We start from the raw sequence: 19,012 nt of genomic DNA, 5'->3' as shown, positions 1-19,012 counted from the left end.
CGTACACTATGAACTGCAACAACTGCTGCAAGGTATAGGTTGTGCAAAAGAAAAGGAGATACCTGAGGCTTGTGCTCAAGTTGAAGGGGTCAGGAATGCCGATCCACCAGCTACACGATCATCCAGCTTGGCAACAACCAGCAGAGCCAGCAAGTGAAAGGGCAAAAGTATGCAGAAGCATGCTTTTCTCTAAATCAGATTACTGTTTAATTGATGTCAAAAGCATGACTTTAATTGTGCACAGCAGTAGTGATCAGGCTAGGCTAGCGTGCAGTTGGCACGCATGTTTCAAACATGCCAGAGTGCATCGCAAACCAAATTTCGCCATGCAGTCTGGCATGTTGCCATGCATGAGCAACACACCTGAGAACTTTCTTCGACATTTCACTTGTTTAGCTTCTTCCTCAATTTCTTAAAACATTGATGACTACTGTGGCACATATTTCAACACAGTGGCATAGCCAAAATTTTTTTTATAGAGAGAGCAGGTGGACGGGCTGCACCAACATGACTGCGGACGGAAAGGGGGCTGGGCAGATCCCATATAGATAGAAATTTTGAATGTGTGTGTGTGTGCACGGGGGGGGAGTGAGGGCTTGTGCCCAGTTTGTTACCCACTGGCTTCGCCACTGCTTCCAGATAGTCCATGAAGACTTTGTCCCAAAATGTGGACATATCAGATAAATTGCACAAACCTGGATTCTGTATTTCTTTAGCCGAGGGGAACAAATGCCTTTTCTTATGGGATTGTACAAAAATACTGAAGCGGCCTGTATGAACTTGAGGCAGCCTTCTTTTTACTATATGAAAAAACAGACTACAAAGCCAGAGAAAGCACAGGGGAAATTGTGTTTCATTGAAATGTAGAAATAAAGGAAATGAAAGTGGATGAAAAGGTGGGAGCTGAACCACATTATACGTACTGTGCTATACCAGTTAAGCTGTCATGAGGGCCCTCCCTTGTTCACTTTCTTAGGTATTTGTGTACACATACAAAAAGAGCACTAGTAGTGCTAGCCAGGACCACTCGTAGCCAACAACAGCACATGTGGAACATCCCTTTTTAAGAACAGGAGTCACATAGTAAATCAGCTTTGCAGCAAGCAACTGGTCAAAGGTATTTTCTTTGGCTGCCTTGATGCCATGAGGGAGCATTTAAGGGCTTGTTGTCCAGTTGCCTCATCCTGAAGTCATACAATTTGACATCATCAGTTAGAGATGTTCCACATCCCCTGACATGGCCGAGAGAAGCAGTGCTGGCCAACCCTCCCAGGACTACCCCTTACACATACACAGATAGCCAAGTAAATGGGAGGACGACCACATCAGTAGCTTAATTGGCAATGCACGGCATGCTTAATGCACAGTATGGGGGTTCGGCTCCCACCTTCAGCAAGTTGTCTTTCTATCAACTTTCACTTCCTCTTTACTTATTATTTCTACATTATGATTTCCCCTACATATTGTCCAGCTTCACTGTCTGCTTCCTTCACAACATAGTAAATAACAGAAAATTGGGTCCATCAATTTCCTTTATTCTTTGTGCCTCGTTCTCTACTGCTGCTGATAGTTTACAAAATCTCCTTCACAATCTGTCCTTGTGTGAAGAGAAATTCAATCACCGGACAACACCCTGTTTGAGAAAAGTCCAAAGTGATCGACAACTTCTTCGGTTTGGTGCTGAAAAAGATTTGAGAAAAAATACTCAGTAGTCATCCAAAACATATTTTTACACAATGCTTTAAAAAGTTTTTATTAGACAAGAGGATCATGCTAAGGGATAAAACTTATCAGAATTTTGTTATACAGATCAAGAGATTACTTTAACTGTGAGGTTTTGACATGTAACTTCACTGTGGTTTACATCGTAGGTTCTAGTTTATTTTGACCACCAGAGATTCCTTAAAGTGCGCCCAAAGCTCAAATGCAAGTGTTTTTACGTTTCACCCCCATCAAACTGTGGCTGTTAGAGCCGGGAATCAAACCACTGAGCTTGTGCTCAGCAGGGCACTATAGACACTGAGCTGCTGCAACGGATACCAAGGGATGACTGAAACAAGGCTTGCGAAATTCCACAAGGTGAAGAAAGACTCACGGGATGAAAAATTGGCATTTTCTTGATTGGCATGAGCCTAGAAACTTACACATTTGCGTACACCCACCTACCAGTATAGTGTCTTTACATTTCACATCTACGTAGTGCAGGTTCTACAATGACAAATTCCTGATTCGAGCTCAAGAATAGCGCGAAAATAAAATCCAAGAGAAGGACAGGACACAAAGCTTGATTCCTACAATGAATCTACGTCGTATTTCCATACAAGTTGCGAAGAATGTTCGTGCAAGCATGGTGCCTCAGATAACAGCGTAAGAAACAACAATGCTAGTATACATATCAGTTTAGGAAACAAGCTGCACCGCATTCTGGCTCCAAGACAAACTTAATTTGAGAGCAAGATTGAGCCTGAGTAGAACACGTTCCTATGTACTGGTTTTCATAGTTTTGATTAGGGTTTCTCAACATGTGCATTTTGAAGTGTTGCGAGCAGGCGCAGAATGTAGATGCTGTAGCCTTCTTTGGGCTTTCTAGCAGGTTCTCAAGCAAGTCGTGATTCACAATCGAGCCGAGAAATCCGTGATTAGGGAAACCGTACAGTAGACGAAGAGTAGAGGTAAACGCTGCATTGAGTGCCATAAAAATTTGCGACAGCTCACTTACTCGCACATTATGCAAAGCCCCACGAAAGATGGAAAAAAAAAGGAAAAGTCTTCACGATCAACGTACTCAAGTAAGCGACAGCAACAAACGTTTAGAAATATTTTAAACCTTTCTGTCATAAGAGAAGAAAGTGCCGCCAAGCTGAAGACACTCACGAGCTCCATTTACAACAAATTCAGCAAACAAGAGCAACAGCACTGAAAAACTGAACAGTAAGCTGCACAAAACCACGTTATGAACCATAACAGGCACTGCAAGGTATAAGGAAATGAGTTGCTTTAGGCGTGGGCCCAAGTGTCGCTCATGATCGCAAGCTCAGGCACATTTCGGTTGTCCCAGCACAACTAACTAGCATATTTTGCTACACAATACAGTAAGGAACCATAAATTTATGTTTTAACTAAGATCAAAAGTGGAAGCAGCGCGCGCAAACTGTAGCAAAATTGTTAACTGGAACACGCCATACTTGTTTAAACGTCACAATCACGTGGTCAAAAATGTGACATCACTTCCGTGCATGGCAGTAGCGTTTTGGTATGGCATTTCGCCTCTACTACGCGTGTCACCAGTCACCGCCTTTTTTTAAAAACCCATATGGGTCTCAAGAATTTTCCTTTTCGTGCACCCTCCTTGATCTTGCGGGTTTCTACAGAACTGATTTGCCAATAATTGGGGTTAGGAGCAGGCAAATGGTCAACGACCCTGACTTTGACCGCCTCGATGCCTTGGGTTAGCAAACAAGAGTTTATTGGCTACTAGCCTGCTTCTAAGGTTACATGCAATTAAAATAATTTACATTTACTAACACATGCAGGATCGTCCTAACACCGTATGCTTCCATGAACTCATGCACTGCCCAAGATCATAACACACGAAAAGCACAGTTCACGTTAGCAGGCCTTGCAAAGCATGCCAAGATGCACACCTTGAAATTTATTTGAATTGTTTGAGTGCTCCCCAATATGGTCATTTCATGGGACATTAAAGGAAAATACAAAGCAGACTACTAAGTAGTAGTGGACTATAGTACTATTTGCAAGCGTGCTAAATTCTTACGCCTCAAGTTTCTGTTCCACCTCCTTAATGGGGGCTACAAATTACACAGTGGTGCATATGTATCTTTCTCTGAACAGCGAAACACTAGAACTAAACACCTTAAACATTTAATTGAATACAGGTTCCACACAGACACATTCAGGTATTTTTTCTTTCCTCAGACAATCAGTGATTAGAATTCATTGCCTAGTGATATAATTTGTTCACCTGACGATTTCCTTCCTATGCTGGAAAAATAGGTCTGAGTACGCATCTTAACTTATAAGTATCGCCTACAGACACTGCAATATGTTTGTAATTGGTTTGGTGCACTTTTTTTGTTGTTTGCCTTATGCTTCTGCATTTTTGTTCATTAACCTTTAAGGGCTGACTCAGGAAGGTCACACCCTCTTATTGTATTGCTCAACTACATCTTCTCGTAAACTACAATATTAACAAGTGTATAAGTTTGCCATTCATATTTTGATGCAATGTATTTTCCCATGTCCTGCAACAGCCTCGAAATGGAGGCTAGCAGTATGTATGAAATAAATAAATAGATGCGGCCTATTAAAGTAGCATTCCATAAACCTCACAGTGCTTGTTTCGTGCCAACAAGACTTAGTTTACGAGGAAATTGCGTCTGAAGGGTCCGCACACCTAGAGAGGAATTCAAATCACCTGCTCCTGAGCAGGGAGTGGCGACGTTGCATACGCCACGACTGCCCTTTGCTTTCATCGGCGAGTAAAACAGCGCCCTACAGATGGTGCTACAGTTTTCTACGAAAAATGCGTACGTGCGGCCATGGAGCAACCGACCCAAGACAGAACATTGGATTCACCACTGCAGCTGCTCTTGGTCAAGTGGCATGGACTGTTCAGACATACCACGACATCACATGAACATAAAATTCTCTGCGACTTGAAGTTTGTGCAAGTTTCGCGAGCCAGAAAAGCCAGCTCAGCACTACATAATAACTACTGAAACACAAAAGCGTGGGCGATGCTTTCAAGGGTAACCTCAATAGGTTCTTTTTTCTAAAAATCAAGTAGAACTAGACAAGAAGCATTTTCTTTCATGTTATAATGCAATGCAGCGATATTTTTATTACTAGTAGATGAGTTCCAGTGACAGAATTTTAATGAGGAGTGCCTTCATCATCTGGCTAGTACTTGAATGTCTAAGGGAGTGTCTAATTGTGTCCTGCATTTACTTCAGTTTCTCAATTACAAAAGCTCTATTCGCAGTAATATTATTACAATATCATCGAGCAATGCTCAAAAGACGGGCCGCCACGAGAACGAAGATGACGTCGCAGCTCTTAGTGCGAGCGAGGGTCGGCCTGGCTGCCTGGCTCCAGTGTAAATAACCTGTAAATAGCCCCTTTCGTCTGTCTTTTCACACGTAACATTCTGGTGGAGGTGCGGGGTACTTCAGAAGCCGCCGCCTTCTCTCGTCTCGTCACTCTTCTAACCTCACCACCCATTCTCGCCCACTTCGACCCTGATGCCCCTACAGAATTGCGTACAGATGCCAGCGGTCATGGCGTAGGTACCATCTTAGCCCAGCGTCAGCGTGGACAGGATCGCGTTATTACTTATGCGAGCCACCTCCTAGCACAATCGGAGCACAACTATTCTATTACGGAATGAGAATGCCTTGCTGTCGTCTGGGCAGTTGCGAATATCTGTCCTTACCTTTACAGTCGCCCTTTTTCCGTAGTCACTGACCATCATGCTCTCTGCTAGCTTTCATCACTAAAAGACCCTACAGGCCAGCTTGGTCGATGGGCTTTGAGGCTACAAGAATTTTCATATTCCATGGTGTACAAGTCTGGCCGCCTGCACCAAGACGCTGACTGCTTGTCGCGTTACCTGTTGACAACTTTGACTCCTCCAATATTGCCAATGCTTCTTGTGTATTCTCTGTATCACAGCTGCTTCATTTCGCCGACGAGCAACATCATGACGGCTACATCAGAGCACTCATAGACCATTTTGAACATTCTCCAGCCGATGCTGCTCTACGCCTCTTCGTCCTCCGTAACCTTCATCTGGACGGCTCTGAGTTTCTACTTGTAATACCTAAACACCTCCGCTCCACTGTTCTAGAAGAGCTTCACGACGCACCAACGGCAGCACACCTTGCCGTATCTCGAACCTATGACCGTGTACGTCGCCGTATTTTTTGGACGGGCCTTGCCCGTTCCGTACGATGTTGTGTCCCCACTTGTGAACTTTGCCAACGACGTAAGAAGCCTTCCCAGCTCCCCACCGGTTACCTGCAGCCGCTCGACATCCCTACCAAGACCTTCCATCGTGTCGGCTTAGACCTTCTCAGCCCATTTCCGGAATCCGGAATCTACATCAGGCAACAAGTGGGCTGCAGTCGCAGCGTACTGCAAAACAGTGCAGTTTGCGGCTTTGAAGCTGGTCGGGGCACAGCATGGCATTGGCGTGTTCAATAAGAGCATCAACCTTTTAAAAGGCGGGAGCTGACGCATACGCTTTCCATTCCGCGTTGTGGTACTTGTTACGTCGTCAGTCCTCACATCACTGGCAACTGCGCTTTCCATGCTCATATGTTGACATTTCTCATGGAATTGTCATTCTTCTGCCTGTCCGTGTAGAGGTTAAGATGTCCTCTTTGCCACATTAGGGCGAGAAAATTGTTTAATAAATCAAGATTAACATAAAATACATGTTTTCTTTAGATTGTTGCTCTGGGTGATCTAGTGCCTCACTTGAAACAATTTTTGTGTTTCCATCGCTATGAATGTTCGCACTCATGCAAAAAAAAAAGACCCATTCTGTCACGCCAAAAATGTGTGCAACAGTGTACAACATTTATCGACGTGAAAGCAAATAATTTTGCTAGTGGCTCTCATACCACGAGACAAGGGTGTATGAAAAATCATGCCAACCATTTTGCATTGTGCTGTGGGTTGGTCTATGAGATACCTCTCGGCTGTGGCAAGTTCTATGTAGACCAAACGGCCCAATGCCTAAATGACTATTTGAGGGAGCATTCAAACAATTTAAATAAACCGGATGGTGCAGCGCACATTGCAAGGCCTGCTCATGTGAGCCGTGCTTTCCAACATTGTGATCCTGGGCAGAAGTAGCAACAAAACAGCACATGAACTCGCGAAGGAATATTTTATCAGAGAGATGGTGCACATGTCAGTAGCACTTCAATTGCCTTAATTCCCCAGAAGTGCACTTGTTTAATGCCGATTTGTAGCATTACTAGACAAACTAGCACTGTCACAACATTCGCCTCTTGCATGTGCACAAAACTTGTACCCTATCTTCCATCCTTTGAATCATTAAGTCAGTTGGTAGTTCGCACTTTCATGCGTCCTTCTTCTATAAATATCTTTTTGCGCACAAAAAAAAAATGCGTCGCAGATTTCACCAACTTGCCCAAGACGAAGTCCTAGTCAGTTTCAAAATTTCCTTCAGAGATTTTCTTGTTGTGATGAGAATTTCTGTCAATGCATGGCACTCTGTTCGAACAAAGAGACAGGTGGTTGACAACTTCACTGAAGATAGGAGAAAAGAAAGGTTATAGAGGCAAAGATTGTCACATTATCACCCAGATATGTTCCCTAACGCAATGCCTAAAGAGTTTTTTTTTTGTTGGACAAAAGGATCAGGGTAAAGCTCAAGACCTATGAGCATTCTATTGCACAGACAAAAGGATTAACCAAACAAGCCCTGTGAAGTGCAGCAAGGTCAAGGAAGATTCATACAATGAAAACGGCATTTGCTTGAGAGTGGCATGCATGGACCTGCAAGCCCACACTGGTCATATTAGCATGCATTTCACATGTATAACAAAATGCAGGTTCCTGCAATGAAGCTACGTCACGTCTACAAACAAGTTGCGAGGAACATTTGCGCAAACCTCGTACCTCGCACAGCGCCATCATAAGAAGCAATACTAAATAGCAGCTTAGCAAACTAGCTGGAAGAAATTTAAGAAAATTTCTCGGTCTTCAAGACAGCCAAACTTTACAACAAAATTGAACCAAAGTAGAGCTATGAGTGGCTGGGCCACCTTTTGCAATATTTGTCTTCATAGTTTATATTCAGGTTGCTCAACATGTGCCTTTTGAACTGTAACGAGCAGGTGCACAAGCAAGTCGCGATTCGCTAGCCACCAAAATCCGAGGTAAACAGGGAAACAGCATGAAGATGCAAGACAAGAAACAGTAGAGGTAAATGCGACATTGCCGTAAAAAAATTGCAACAGCACTTACTCGGGCAATATATGCAAGAGCAATCCTAAGAAGGATGAAGAAGAAACTTTAATAGAGAATGGTCCGGCAGTTTTTGTCAGGTGGCGGCTCGAAGTCCTTGAACTCGAGCGGCACCTTCGGCTTGCCGGATGGCCCAGAGCTGCGGTCTGCCAACTCTGAACTTTTGAGAGTCGTCTCCCAGCGGCGGCAACGCCGATGGAGAAGGTCCCCGGCGGCCCTCGAAGCCGGGGCGGCGCCGGGAAGAAGCGAGCTCGAGGCTTCCCGCACTCTGGCTGCAGCGACAAGAGTTTAGAACGCGTTTAAACGTTTTTACCATAAGAGAAAAAAGTTCTGCCATACTGAAAGCCAACATGTGCCCCATTCACAACAGCAAATTCAACAAACAAGAGCACTGAAAAACGTAACAGGAGCTACATAAGACCACACTACCAACCATAAACGCGCTGCAAGGCATAAGGAAACGAGCTGCTCCAGCGTTGCGTCCAAGTGTCGCTCGTGATCGCAAGTTCGAACACCATCCGATTCTTCCAGCGCAACTAGAACAACATTCTAGCACACAATACAGTAAGAAACCGTAAAATTGTGTCTTAGCTAAGTTGAAAAGCTGAAGCAGCTCCAGCAGCGCGCGCAAAACTATAAACCGGAACACGTCATACTTGTTTAAACAACGTCATCATAACTCTGACGTCACTTCCGTGCGTGGCAGCAGCGTTTAAGTATGGCATTTCACTACTACCACGTGCGTGTCAGCAGCTTACGCCTTCTGCGAAACACTGAGGCGTCCGCTTCTACGACGGCATGCTTTTGCGGCACTCGCTTGAATCATGTCGGTCGTGCTGCATTGCGGTTTTAAGGCAATTGAAAACGTCGAGGCACATTTCCGACCATCGACGCTTGAAAAAGGACGCCAGCTTTACGACAACAATCATGTGTATCGTGTCAGAGAGGTGAACGGCACGGATATCTCGGCGAAGTGCTTGTCACAACAAAGCAAGCAGGCTTACGACGTCGAACTCCAAGTAAGTTGACAAATAATTATTTTATTGCACTTGAGTGTGCACATACGGCTGTAGAGCTTTTCCAACTGTCATTTGTAGCCTAATTACTACGAACGTGCCTTGCATATCTTACTTCTAGAAGTTTTGGTGAGTTGTGAACGATAGGCAAGAACAAAAGGGAAGGCTTGTGTCCCCGTCCGTCTCTCTTTCTTTTTTGTTCTCGTTTATCGTGCGCTACGTATCAGAAGTGTACTTGCACCTCGCTTCCGTGTCGCACGCTCACGCTTTCGTTGCCGTCGACAGTTCGCTCGCGATGTACTGCGTATGCGTGTGCCACCGCGCGTCATGCCTAACGCTCACCTCTTTTTTTCGTTCGCCGTCTTCGTTTACAGCTGTCGATCGCGCCTCGAACTGTACTGAAGGGGACGTGCACGTGCCGTTACGGCGCCCTCGGCGACTGTAAACACTGCGCAGCGGTGGTATTTTACATCAAGCTGCACGAGGACGTGTCGTGTACGAGCGGCCCGCAGTCATGGGGGAAACCATCGTCGAAGCCCGACCATGACGACAAAGTGCCACTGAGAAAGCTGTTTGGAGGTAGGATGCTCTTGCTTTCTGTTCTATGTGCTTTCGCTATATTATTTGGCCTTTTTATTCTAGCTTGTGTTATGTACGCGCTCCGAATTTTTTCTGTGGAGTCTACACGTGAATAGAAACAGCCGAGTTTTTCGCTAAAGCATCATAGCAATACAAATTTACGAAAAAGAACTCTTAATTACTCATGCAGTGTTCATTACTATATACACGCACATAATTGCTATTTTTTATTTCACGAAGTGCAATTAAAGCATGCCTTTAGAATTTTCTTGCTTGAACCAAATATGGGTCACTTATGAGGGAAAGTGTATCCTTTCTACTGTGCAACCTGACATAACCAAGTAAGCAGTGTTTTCCTTCCCGCTTCTTCGCTCGAAATCTACTCCTGTACGAAGTCAAATCCGTCTTTCTGTGTATTATTTTAATGCCCTATCCTCTTTCATGTCCTCCTGTTTGCAGATAACAACAGTCCCTTTGTGGCAAACAAGCAGCCTGCAGAGCTGCCACCTACCTACATCACCCAACATTTCGGGGGCATTGAATCCCCTTTTACAACTGTACTTAAGGAGATGGAAAAAAGTGAAGCGGAGATTAGGCGTGGCGAAATTCTTCATCAAATTTTCGAAAAAGATCGAAGAGCATTGCTGCATCAAAAGCTTAACATACTGTTGAAGTCACCCCATAGACCCCTTCACATGCTGGGCGTGCTAGGTGACTTTCCAAAAGTAACCATAGCCCCAAGGAACCATCTGCAAGGGCTGACACCAGAGGAGAGGGCTTTTTACAACAATTTCGTTGTATGCGAGTCGGTTAATGAGCTATGCGTGCTGACTGCTGGGCAGTCAAGTTGTCCGAGGTAACAATGGTTCAGAAAGCATTGCATAGGTATATTTCTGACATGTTCGTTTCGTTATGTTTATGTTGTGTATATATACGTCTATGCAGGTGGCACAAGGGACGCAAAGTGCGCATCAGCAGCACAGCAGCTCACACAATTTTGCGTACCCGCAGAGGCCCTAAAGAGATTGTTCACAGCCTTTTCAAATCCAATTTTTTTTCGTCCGAGGCTACAACATATGGTACGTTAAGATTGTTGGATCTAATTAAGCAATATAAATTACATGTGTGTGTTCTATATTAGGAATACGTATGGAGCCAGTGGCCAGGAAGGACTTTGAGCAGCAGCGTGGTGTCAAGGTGACAGAGGTGAGCATGTCACTTGCGTTATCTGGAGAGCTAAGTACAGCCTATTTTGTGATAAATAAAAAACATAATAGTTGGAATCATTTTCAACTATGCAATGTTTAATGTTACAGTACACGTCGTCTCCTATCGTGCTGCATGTTGTCGCAGGCAGCCTATAGGTGAACTGACAACATGTCAAAGTACATTATCCTCTTTTATGCTGATGTGCACAGCATGACAGTGGACCTGAAAGGCACGAGGGAGGCAAGTGCTTGCCTTTGTTGTGCCCTTCTGTCCATTGTTGCGCTGTGCACCTCGTCATGGATTACCAACTATCCCAGTCTCGCACTGTGCTTCTTTTATACATCTTAGTCAAATTGTACTAATGTTGTAAAACATGTTTTATTAACCCATTATTTTGTCACCATGTGTACATGTACATATTTTTCTTCGTCTGGTCCCGTCGGTTCTCTGGCACTGTTTTATTACGGATATGAACCAACTAGCCTAAATATACATTTTGACTGTTAGGAAGCTCGAGGAAATGTTGACAATATTGAAATAAGTAATGGGGAAAGAAATAATCTGTGCAACAATTTTTGACTGCGTAACACAAATGAGCAAAAAATGACATTTCAGGTGGGCCTGTTACTTCACCCGCAACAGCCATGGCTTTGTGGAAGCCCTGATGGAATTTTTTCTCTCTCTGGCGAGACATGCTTGCTGGAGATAAAGTGCCCACACAAATGCATTGACAGAGGGATTTTTGACGATTCAGGGCACAGCATCCTTGACTATGTGCATCATGTTGATGGAAACCCCATACTAAGGAAGTCGCACAGGTACTATACACAGGTCCAGATTTTGATGTACCTGCTTAATGCAAAGCAGTGTTTCTTCTTTGTATATTCAAAGAAGCAGAGCGTGACCATGGTTGTCGGTAGGGATGATGCTTTCCTTCAAGAGGCCATTCCAACTCTTGAACAATTTTATTTTCAGTGGATTTTGTGTGAACTTGTAAGGCAACAAAGTTAGTAGAATGAATGTTGCCTCGCTCTAGAGTGGTACTTCTATTTACTGAATAGGGTTTTTCAACGCTTGGTATACAAGCGTTGAAACACTTGCTATTATATGTGCAATTTTTTCTTTTTTCCGAGAGACAGAAAGTCCTCCCTCATGTTATTTACGTGTAAATATAGTACACCGTATGGCATAAGCGTTTTGGTACTATCAGTGGATCAGACGCATGACTTTGTGCTTAGCAGCAACACACCATAACCACTGTGTTACTGCAATTTGTGGGCAGCTTAAGGACATACTCCAGCAAAACGCCACCGGTAGAGATATATATATCTGAATTCTCTGTACGCATCTTGTCACGCATGGTAAATTGGTGTACTTATTGTTTAGGCAACCAACCAGACTAGTCATATTGTGCAAAAAGTGATGTTTGTTTACTTGCTTCTGCCTGTCCTCGTATTCATTTCACAGCAAAGCATTATCTGTACTTCATGTAAGCCTCCTGTGATACAAGTCACCAGGGTCAGGGATGCGTGGTGCTGCAGTTTTTTTTTTCTTCAGTGGCATTAGTATTACCAGAGTAAATGCTCATCTGAATTTTCTGTACACATCTTGTCACGCATGGTGAATTGGTGTATTTATTCTTTAGGCAACCAAACAGACTAGTCATTGTGCAAAAAGTGATCGTTGTTTACTTGCTTCTGCCTGTCCTCATATTCATTTCATAGCAAAGCATTATCTGTACTTCATGTAAGCCTCCTGCGATACAAGTCACCAGGGTCAGGGATGCGTGGTGCTGCAGTTTTTTTTTCTTCAGTGGCATTAGCATTACCAGAGTAAATGCTCATCTGAATTTTCTGTACGCATCTTGTCACGCATGGTAAATTGGTGTATTTCTTCTTTAGGCAACCAAACAGACTAGTCATTGTGCAAAAAGTGATCGTTGTTTACTTGCTTCTGCCTGTCCTCATATTCATTTCATAGCAAAGCATTATCTGTACTTCATGTAAGCCTCCTGCGATACCAGTCGCCAGGGTCAGGGATGCGTGGTGCTGTGGTTTTTTTTTCTTCAGTGGTATTAGTATTACCGGAGTGAATGCTCATCTGAATTTTCTGTATGCATCTTGTCACGCATGGTAAATTGGTGTATTTATTCTTTAGGCAACCAAACAGACTAGTCATTGTGCAAAAAGTGATCGTTGTTTACTTGCTTCTGCCTGTCCTCATATTCATTTCATAGCAAAGCATTATCTGTACTTCATGTAAGCCTCCTGTGATACAAGTCACCAGGGTCAGGGTGTCACATATAGAAGGGAAGAAGACGAAGAGAAGGATTACGTGGACTAACAAGAAGGCTATAAAAGGGCGAGGAAGGGCGAGACACGGGGGGAGAAGAAAGCAGCGGAGACTCGGCGGGTGAGGGACGGTTCGACCGGAAGAGAGCGACGCCGGCTAGTGCTCCGGTGAGCTCGCGTTCTACGGCTTTGCTCCGCAGACTTCCTGCCGTTCCTGAGTCCGTTCCGGGGAGTCCACGGAGGACGCCACCACCTGCTACGGCCAGGGGTGTCTCTACCGCTGTCACCACTCTTCCGGGTGGTGCCCCAACGCCAACATCATCGGCCAGACCTCCACGGGCGCTCGGACCGGGAGCGTGTACGACGCAACCAACGACGCCTCCAGCGACGCCAGTCCTCGAATGTCGAACGCCACTCCGACGCCGGCTACGGGACCCACACCACGCCACATACGCACCGAACCAGATGTGAGCACGAACGCCAACCACTATCAGTAGAAGGCTAGTGTAATGTTACTGGGTCGTGTGTACTGACAGTCTTTGTATGTTGTGTGTTAGTTTTGTTAGGCTTGTGTGCTGCTGTTCGTGCCGCGTGGGTTGTATTAAATGTGCGTCTGTGTGGGTACGCCTGTCGCCTAGTCCATTCTTTCGGCCAGAGTGTTCTCCGGAGGAGATCCGTGACACAGGGATGCGTGGTGCTGCAGTTTTATTTTTCTTCAGTGGCATTAGTATTACCAGAGTAAATGCTCATCTGAATTTTCTGTACGCATCTTGTCACGCATGGTAAATTGGTGTATTTCTTCTTTAGGCAACCAAACAGACTAGTCACTGTGCAAGAAGTGATCGTTGTTTACTTGCTTCTGCCTGTCCTCATATTCATTTCATAGCAAAGCATTATCTGTACTTCATGTAAGCCTCCTGCGACACAAGTCACCAGGGTCAGGGATGCGTGGTGCTGTGGTTTTTTTTTTCTTCAGTGGTATTAGTATTACCGGAGTGAATTCTCATCTGAATTTTCTGTATGCATCTTGTCACGCATGGTAAATTGGTGTATTTATTCTTTAGGCAACCAACCAGACTAACCTTTTATTTTGCAAACAATGATGTTTTGTGAAGTGTAATCATGCATACTGTGATGTCTTAGCTTTTGCTTCTCACTTGTGTTTCCTAGTCAAGCTTTGTTAGTTACGCAAGCTATAAGTGCTCATGTACGTCTAATAAGCATCAGAAAATTTCTGAGGGAAGTTCGTGCATTGAATTTTCTGATCTGAGGCAACACCTTTTCCTTTTACATGGTCAAAGAAAACTGCAACCACATATTCATGCTTGTGAAATGAAGTGGGAACAATAAATACTGATTGTAAAATGTCCACATGTGTCAAAGTTTATTGGCAGATTAAAAGTGAGTACATCTTTCTGGTGTCTTAAATCTGCAAACACCGGTGACAGGATTCAAGCAAGACAGGTGCTCTTTGTCCGACTAGAGCAGTTGCTCAACAACAGTATCGGCCAATGGAATCTGTTAAATGAGGCAGTTGCTGCGCTAGATGACTTGATTCTCAGTGATTTAACTGAACTTAATTATTGGAGGCTGAAGGTTCGCCAGCACACAGCACACGTGAAACACGTCTGTCATGAGTGCTATCATTTCAGTTGGCACCCTGTTGTTTAAGATGTTATGCACTTTAATTCTCTGGATCATCCTCTCCACATGAACTCGCACTTGTGCAATATTATGTGTGTCCCTAACTTCTTGAGCACTGAACTGAGGGCCTTGTAAAAATGGGGGCATGACAAGTACAGCGTTTCGTTCACGAATAACTGTACGTATCCCAGGAAATCCCTTGTCTGCAAGTATTTTATCACCAGACTCAATGACATCAAGGAAACCAGAATCGACAGTAATGTGTGTGTCGGACACCCTTCCCCCATACGCATCTGAGTGGAAACATATCATCCCGCCAGGTGTAACCGCAACAAGAAATTTCAAAGTATACCCGCCTTTGTACTGGGAGTACAGAGTCCTCTGCTGCTGTACAGTAGGTGGCTGCTCAGTGCGGATTTCTGTGCAGTCAATTATCATTGTGCAGTCCGGATAATGTGCCCTAAAACAGTCTGGCATGGTAGCCTGAATAACTCTGAGTGGAGGACGAAAAATCCATTGCTTTGTAGCAAATGCCAAGGTTTTGAGGACACTTGAAATGCCGTGAGGCTGATGTTTCACTAATGCTGAACAGGGTAGCCAGGGATGAATAGCTGATGCCAAGTTTCAATTTCATCAGGAACAGCAGCAGTCGGTCTTCTTTAGATACGTCACATCTGCGCTCAGTCGAGACCGGAAACACGCTCAAGAGCACGGCGAACACCACCTGACTTACATTACATAAGTCTTCAAGAGCACTTGTACTCCTTGAAACACTTTCGTGGCCAGCAAAATAGCTTGTCCGATGGTCTGGACCACTGTGCTTGCTGGCAACGTTTGGAATGTGTTGCACTTCACAGTCGCGTGCCTCGTGGTGGGTTATCTGCGTTGACAGGTTGTTGCCTTCAGTGCAGCAAATAAACGCTGAAAAGCTTGTGGTCACGCTGCTCGTCTCCGATGTTTGAGTTTCCTAAGAGAAATGTCATGTTATATTAGGGAGGTGCTGCTTTCACAATTCTAACACTTTATAGCAATTAAAAAGTATAGACTGTGACATGTTCTCAAAAGGTTTGTTATGTGTCAAATCTTGTAAGGATAACTAGGGTACAAAATTGTCAGTGCGACAGCTGATCTACCATTTCTATATCGCTGCATTCTATTCATAAAGCCATGGCTTTCATGTGCAGCAGACGCATTTTATTGACATGACTGCAATTTGTTTTCAGCTTCTACAAAGACTGCCAATTGCTTCTGTTTACACAAAAGCACAACCCAGAAGACTAGGTACTTAAAAAGATACTCTCATTCTTTTGAAATTTGCTTCACAATTACAGTAGTGAGCAAGGTACTAAAATCACTATCGGTATAATCGACTCCATACTTTTAGATATGATAGAAATTAGAACCTTAAAACAAGGACTCTGAAAGAATTATGCAGATCAAAATGCAAATGCTGGAGTATTAATGAAGCAAAACTTTAATGGAGTGGTTAATAAATGCTGTACAACTAATGACATTGCTTGCCAATTGTGTTTATTTTCATCCATATGCAATGTGTAATCTCATGCAAGAGTTATTTTTATGTGCCACAAACGCAACAATTTCTATATCTCTTATGCCATGTTGGCATTCACTTCTAAATACATTTAAGGCTTTTATATTCCTTGTGTAACAGTGGCACATACTCATTCTGGAAAATTAGCCAATAATTCGCACATACTGAATGGCTAAATCATAAAAAATAAAGTACCTGAAGGAAGCCATTAAATACAATGCACTTTTCATTAAAGAATTGGTGTCCTTTCGATATGCCTACAGGCCTACAAAATGGGCTAATGTGTTGTGTATGAAATAATGTTTTATTACACTGAACAGTCATCCACTTCCTCGCACACCTTGTTGGTTAACATACAGTATATATAATCCTGTAAGCTGGTACTACCATTCAGAGCACATATAAGCTTCACATATGCATCCACGAATATGTCAGGCAAGAAACCATACACTCATGCCAAACTGCAGGAAGAGGCAAAGAAAGGTTTAGTTCAAAATTTTCTGCTGATGAAATGTAGTGGGGTGTTTCTGCTAGTGCACACTTTCTTATAAAGCTCACCAGTGATCTGGCTGCTATGTGGACCTCAGCAGCAGCACACAACACGTTCAGGCCATCCCATGCTGCTGCATCTATAGAATCGCCAGTCACCTCGGCTGCTACAGAGATGGCACTGCTGCTGGCGTCTTCAGCATCAAATTCTGCTACTTCTGCCGCACAAGGCGCTGCAGTAGCTGAAGCCGCAGATCTGTGCATCCACCTGCAAACGCACGGAAAGCTCAAGTGTGACAACCTCTATGTAATTCGGCCAGTAATCATGTCTGCTATAAAGTGCGATACCACACCACAGGCCATATTTTATTTATGACGAAGGCACGCAAGATGCAATATCGAAAGAAAGGCTTATGTGTTGACGGTTGTCGAAGGAAAATGAAGTATATTTGATATCCCTAGCAAAAGTGATATCATAACAACAAATAAGGATGAATGAATAACAGCAATTCAATAACATTAAAAAATTTATACGCCTCAGCATCGCAAATCAAACGCAGCTGAAGTGGCTACAAGAGAATCCCCCCCCCCTCTTCTGTTGTGGCTGCTTTTTGTCCCATGCAGCCCAGTGCCCAATTCGTTGCATGAATATATTTTGCATTACTGCAAATATAAACCTTCAGTTGAAAGTCAGTGTTGTGTTGACTGGTCACTCTTCCTCATGCTAATTCTTTAGCTTTTTTTTTCATTATGTATCAACTAGCTCAACACCAAACCCTTCTGAAGCGACAAAAGTAAGCGCGTGTACAAGGGGCCGTCCGATACGTATCATATATAATTTATCGCGGCACGAGTAAAGCAGGTACCTGCTGAACCTGGAAATCTGTGCAGCAGGAACCATGGACCGCTTCTTGTAGACGGGTGGGAATATTGTTGGCAGGTAACCCGGATGATTCTCGATGTTGCTTTTTTCTTCGTTGACGAAGTGCCTCGAACAAATTCTCGTATTGTTATTCGGGCTCCAATGTGAGAGGTCATCACCGCTAAATCATGACAGAGAGCAATCTGACACTAAGTAACGCGAAGACTGAACAAATGTGTGTTAGCGTGCGCGAGAGAAATGCTAATTTGCGAACACTCGACGTGCGGTGCAGTGCACTCCAGCCTTGGTTCTGTTTTACGCGCGAGAAAATATCGGCATGATTGAGTCCGGTTCTAGCACTCACGTCTTGATCCCGGCGCAGACACGAGCTGCACGTTGGCTTATGAATGCATAACAAAAGCACACTGCGTACAAAGTTCCCGCACGGAGCGCTTACGAAGCTAGATTTGACACGTAAACACCACTGCACGTTTGTTTTGGAGCGAGACGAGCTAAACGACTATTTAACCAATTTACAACAGCAGGAATCAGTTGACGCGCCTTTATGCAGTTGTCACTTTACTTGGCCGTTTAGACCTTCGTTCGTTTAACGGAAATTCGCAAGAGCGACACTTACTTGACGCGCCGAACCGCGACGATCCACTTCAGCCGCCGGTTTGCTTGCCACGGTCTTGAAGGGAAGCGGTAAAATTTGATGCCGTCATCACCTTCGCAGTTGTGGCAATCCTTAACGCAGCAGTATCTGCGCTTGTTCTTCTTCTTCACACCTCTCACGGAGGAGCTGCCGAAAGGCAGCGGTAAATCCATTGCAAAATTGGAAAACGAGGCTGTCAGGCGTGCTAGAGCGTAGTACGAATAAAGGTGCCGCGGCGGCGAAGGCCTACCCACGGGTGCTCACCGCCGCTGCTAGGTGGCGCGACGTGTACAGCCAAACTGCATTGCAGGGTGCCTATAGGCAATTTTTAAAAATTTGGTGCAGCTGAAAGAAAACACCTTGTATAGTAGCTACTATACTATGCAGCTATACTACTAAACAACGGATACTTAGTTCATCAGAGGTGGAGTGCTCCTTCGTGTTGTCGCCATGAGGAAAAGCGGCTCTACAGGCTTTCAGGGCAGGATACTGCTCTTTCCACCACACGGGATCCAACTCGTATTTCTTGACTACGAGACGCACTGTCACTTGATGGCTAGTGTGGTCATGCGAACGAGATAAATCATTTGTTAGGTCTGTGCGTATTACGACAGCTATATTTCCTAAATTTAAGTGTCCCTCTCTCTTTCTAGTTAGAGCGCGTCAAAGAAAAAACCCAGGTTTGAGTCTGTAAGG

The 19,012-nt window shown here is 44.2% G+C and overlaps 3 protein-coding genes and 1 pseudogene across 3 annotated transcripts; 2 read left to right on the top strand and 2 right to left on the bottom strand.

Annotated features, from left to right (window-relative positions):
- Nucleotides 1–1,519: 1,519 nt before the first annotated feature.
- On the bottom strand, nucleotides 1,520–8,634 carry LOC142592793 (uncharacterized). Its single transcript, XM_075704467.1, has 3 exons — nucleotides 8,453–8,634; nucleotides 8,020–8,291; nucleotides 1,520–1,680 (listed from the first exon to the last, which is right to left on the bottom strand). Exons 1-3 carry the CDS (start codon nucleotides 8,471–8,473, stop codon nucleotides 1,572–1,574), a joined length of 402 nt encoding a protein of 133 aa, XP_075560582.1. The 5' UTR covers nucleotides 8,474–8,634; the 3' UTR covers nucleotides 1,520–1,571.
- Nucleotides 8,635–8,810: 176 nt separating this feature from the next.
- LOC142592791 (uncharacterized) lies at nucleotides 8,811–10,569 on the top strand. The gene is made up of 3 exons (XM_075704465.1): nucleotides 8,811–9,038; nucleotides 9,410–9,614; nucleotides 10,074–10,569. The coding sequence occupies exons 1-3, from the start codon at nucleotides 8,844–8,846 to the stop codon at nucleotides 10,472–10,474; spliced, it is 801 nt and encodes a 266-aa protein (XP_075560580.1). The 5' UTR covers nucleotides 8,811–8,843; the 3' UTR covers nucleotides 10,475–10,569.
- Nucleotides 10,570–10,756: 187 nt separating this feature from the next.
- On the top strand, nucleotides 10,757–14,483 carry LOC142592792 (uncharacterized). The gene is made up of 3 exons (XM_075704466.1): nucleotides 10,757–10,820; nucleotides 11,439–11,641; nucleotides 13,315–14,483. The coding sequence occupies exons 1-3, from the start codon at nucleotides 10,764–10,766 to the stop codon at nucleotides 13,583–13,585; spliced, it is 531 nt and encodes a 176-aa protein (XP_075560581.1). The 5' UTR covers nucleotides 10,757–10,763; the 3' UTR covers nucleotides 13,586–14,483.
- A 66-nt stretch (nucleotides 14,484–14,549) lies between these two features.
- On the bottom strand, nucleotides 14,550–18,628 carry LOC142592790 (uncharacterized; annotated as a pseudogene).
- Between the last annotated feature and the right edge of the window lie 384 nt (nucleotides 18,629–19,012).

Source organism: Dermacentor variabilis, chromosome 9, assembly GCF_050947875.1.
Source record: "Dermacentor variabilis isolate Ectoservices chromosome 9, ASM5094787v1, whole genome shotgun sequence".
Taxonomy (NCBI): domain Eukaryota; kingdom Metazoa; phylum Arthropoda; class Arachnida; order Ixodida; family Ixodidae; genus Dermacentor; species Dermacentor variabilis.
The sequence above is the reverse complement of the archived record's forward strand: the minus strand, read 5'-3'. Positions and strand labels throughout refer to the sequence as shown.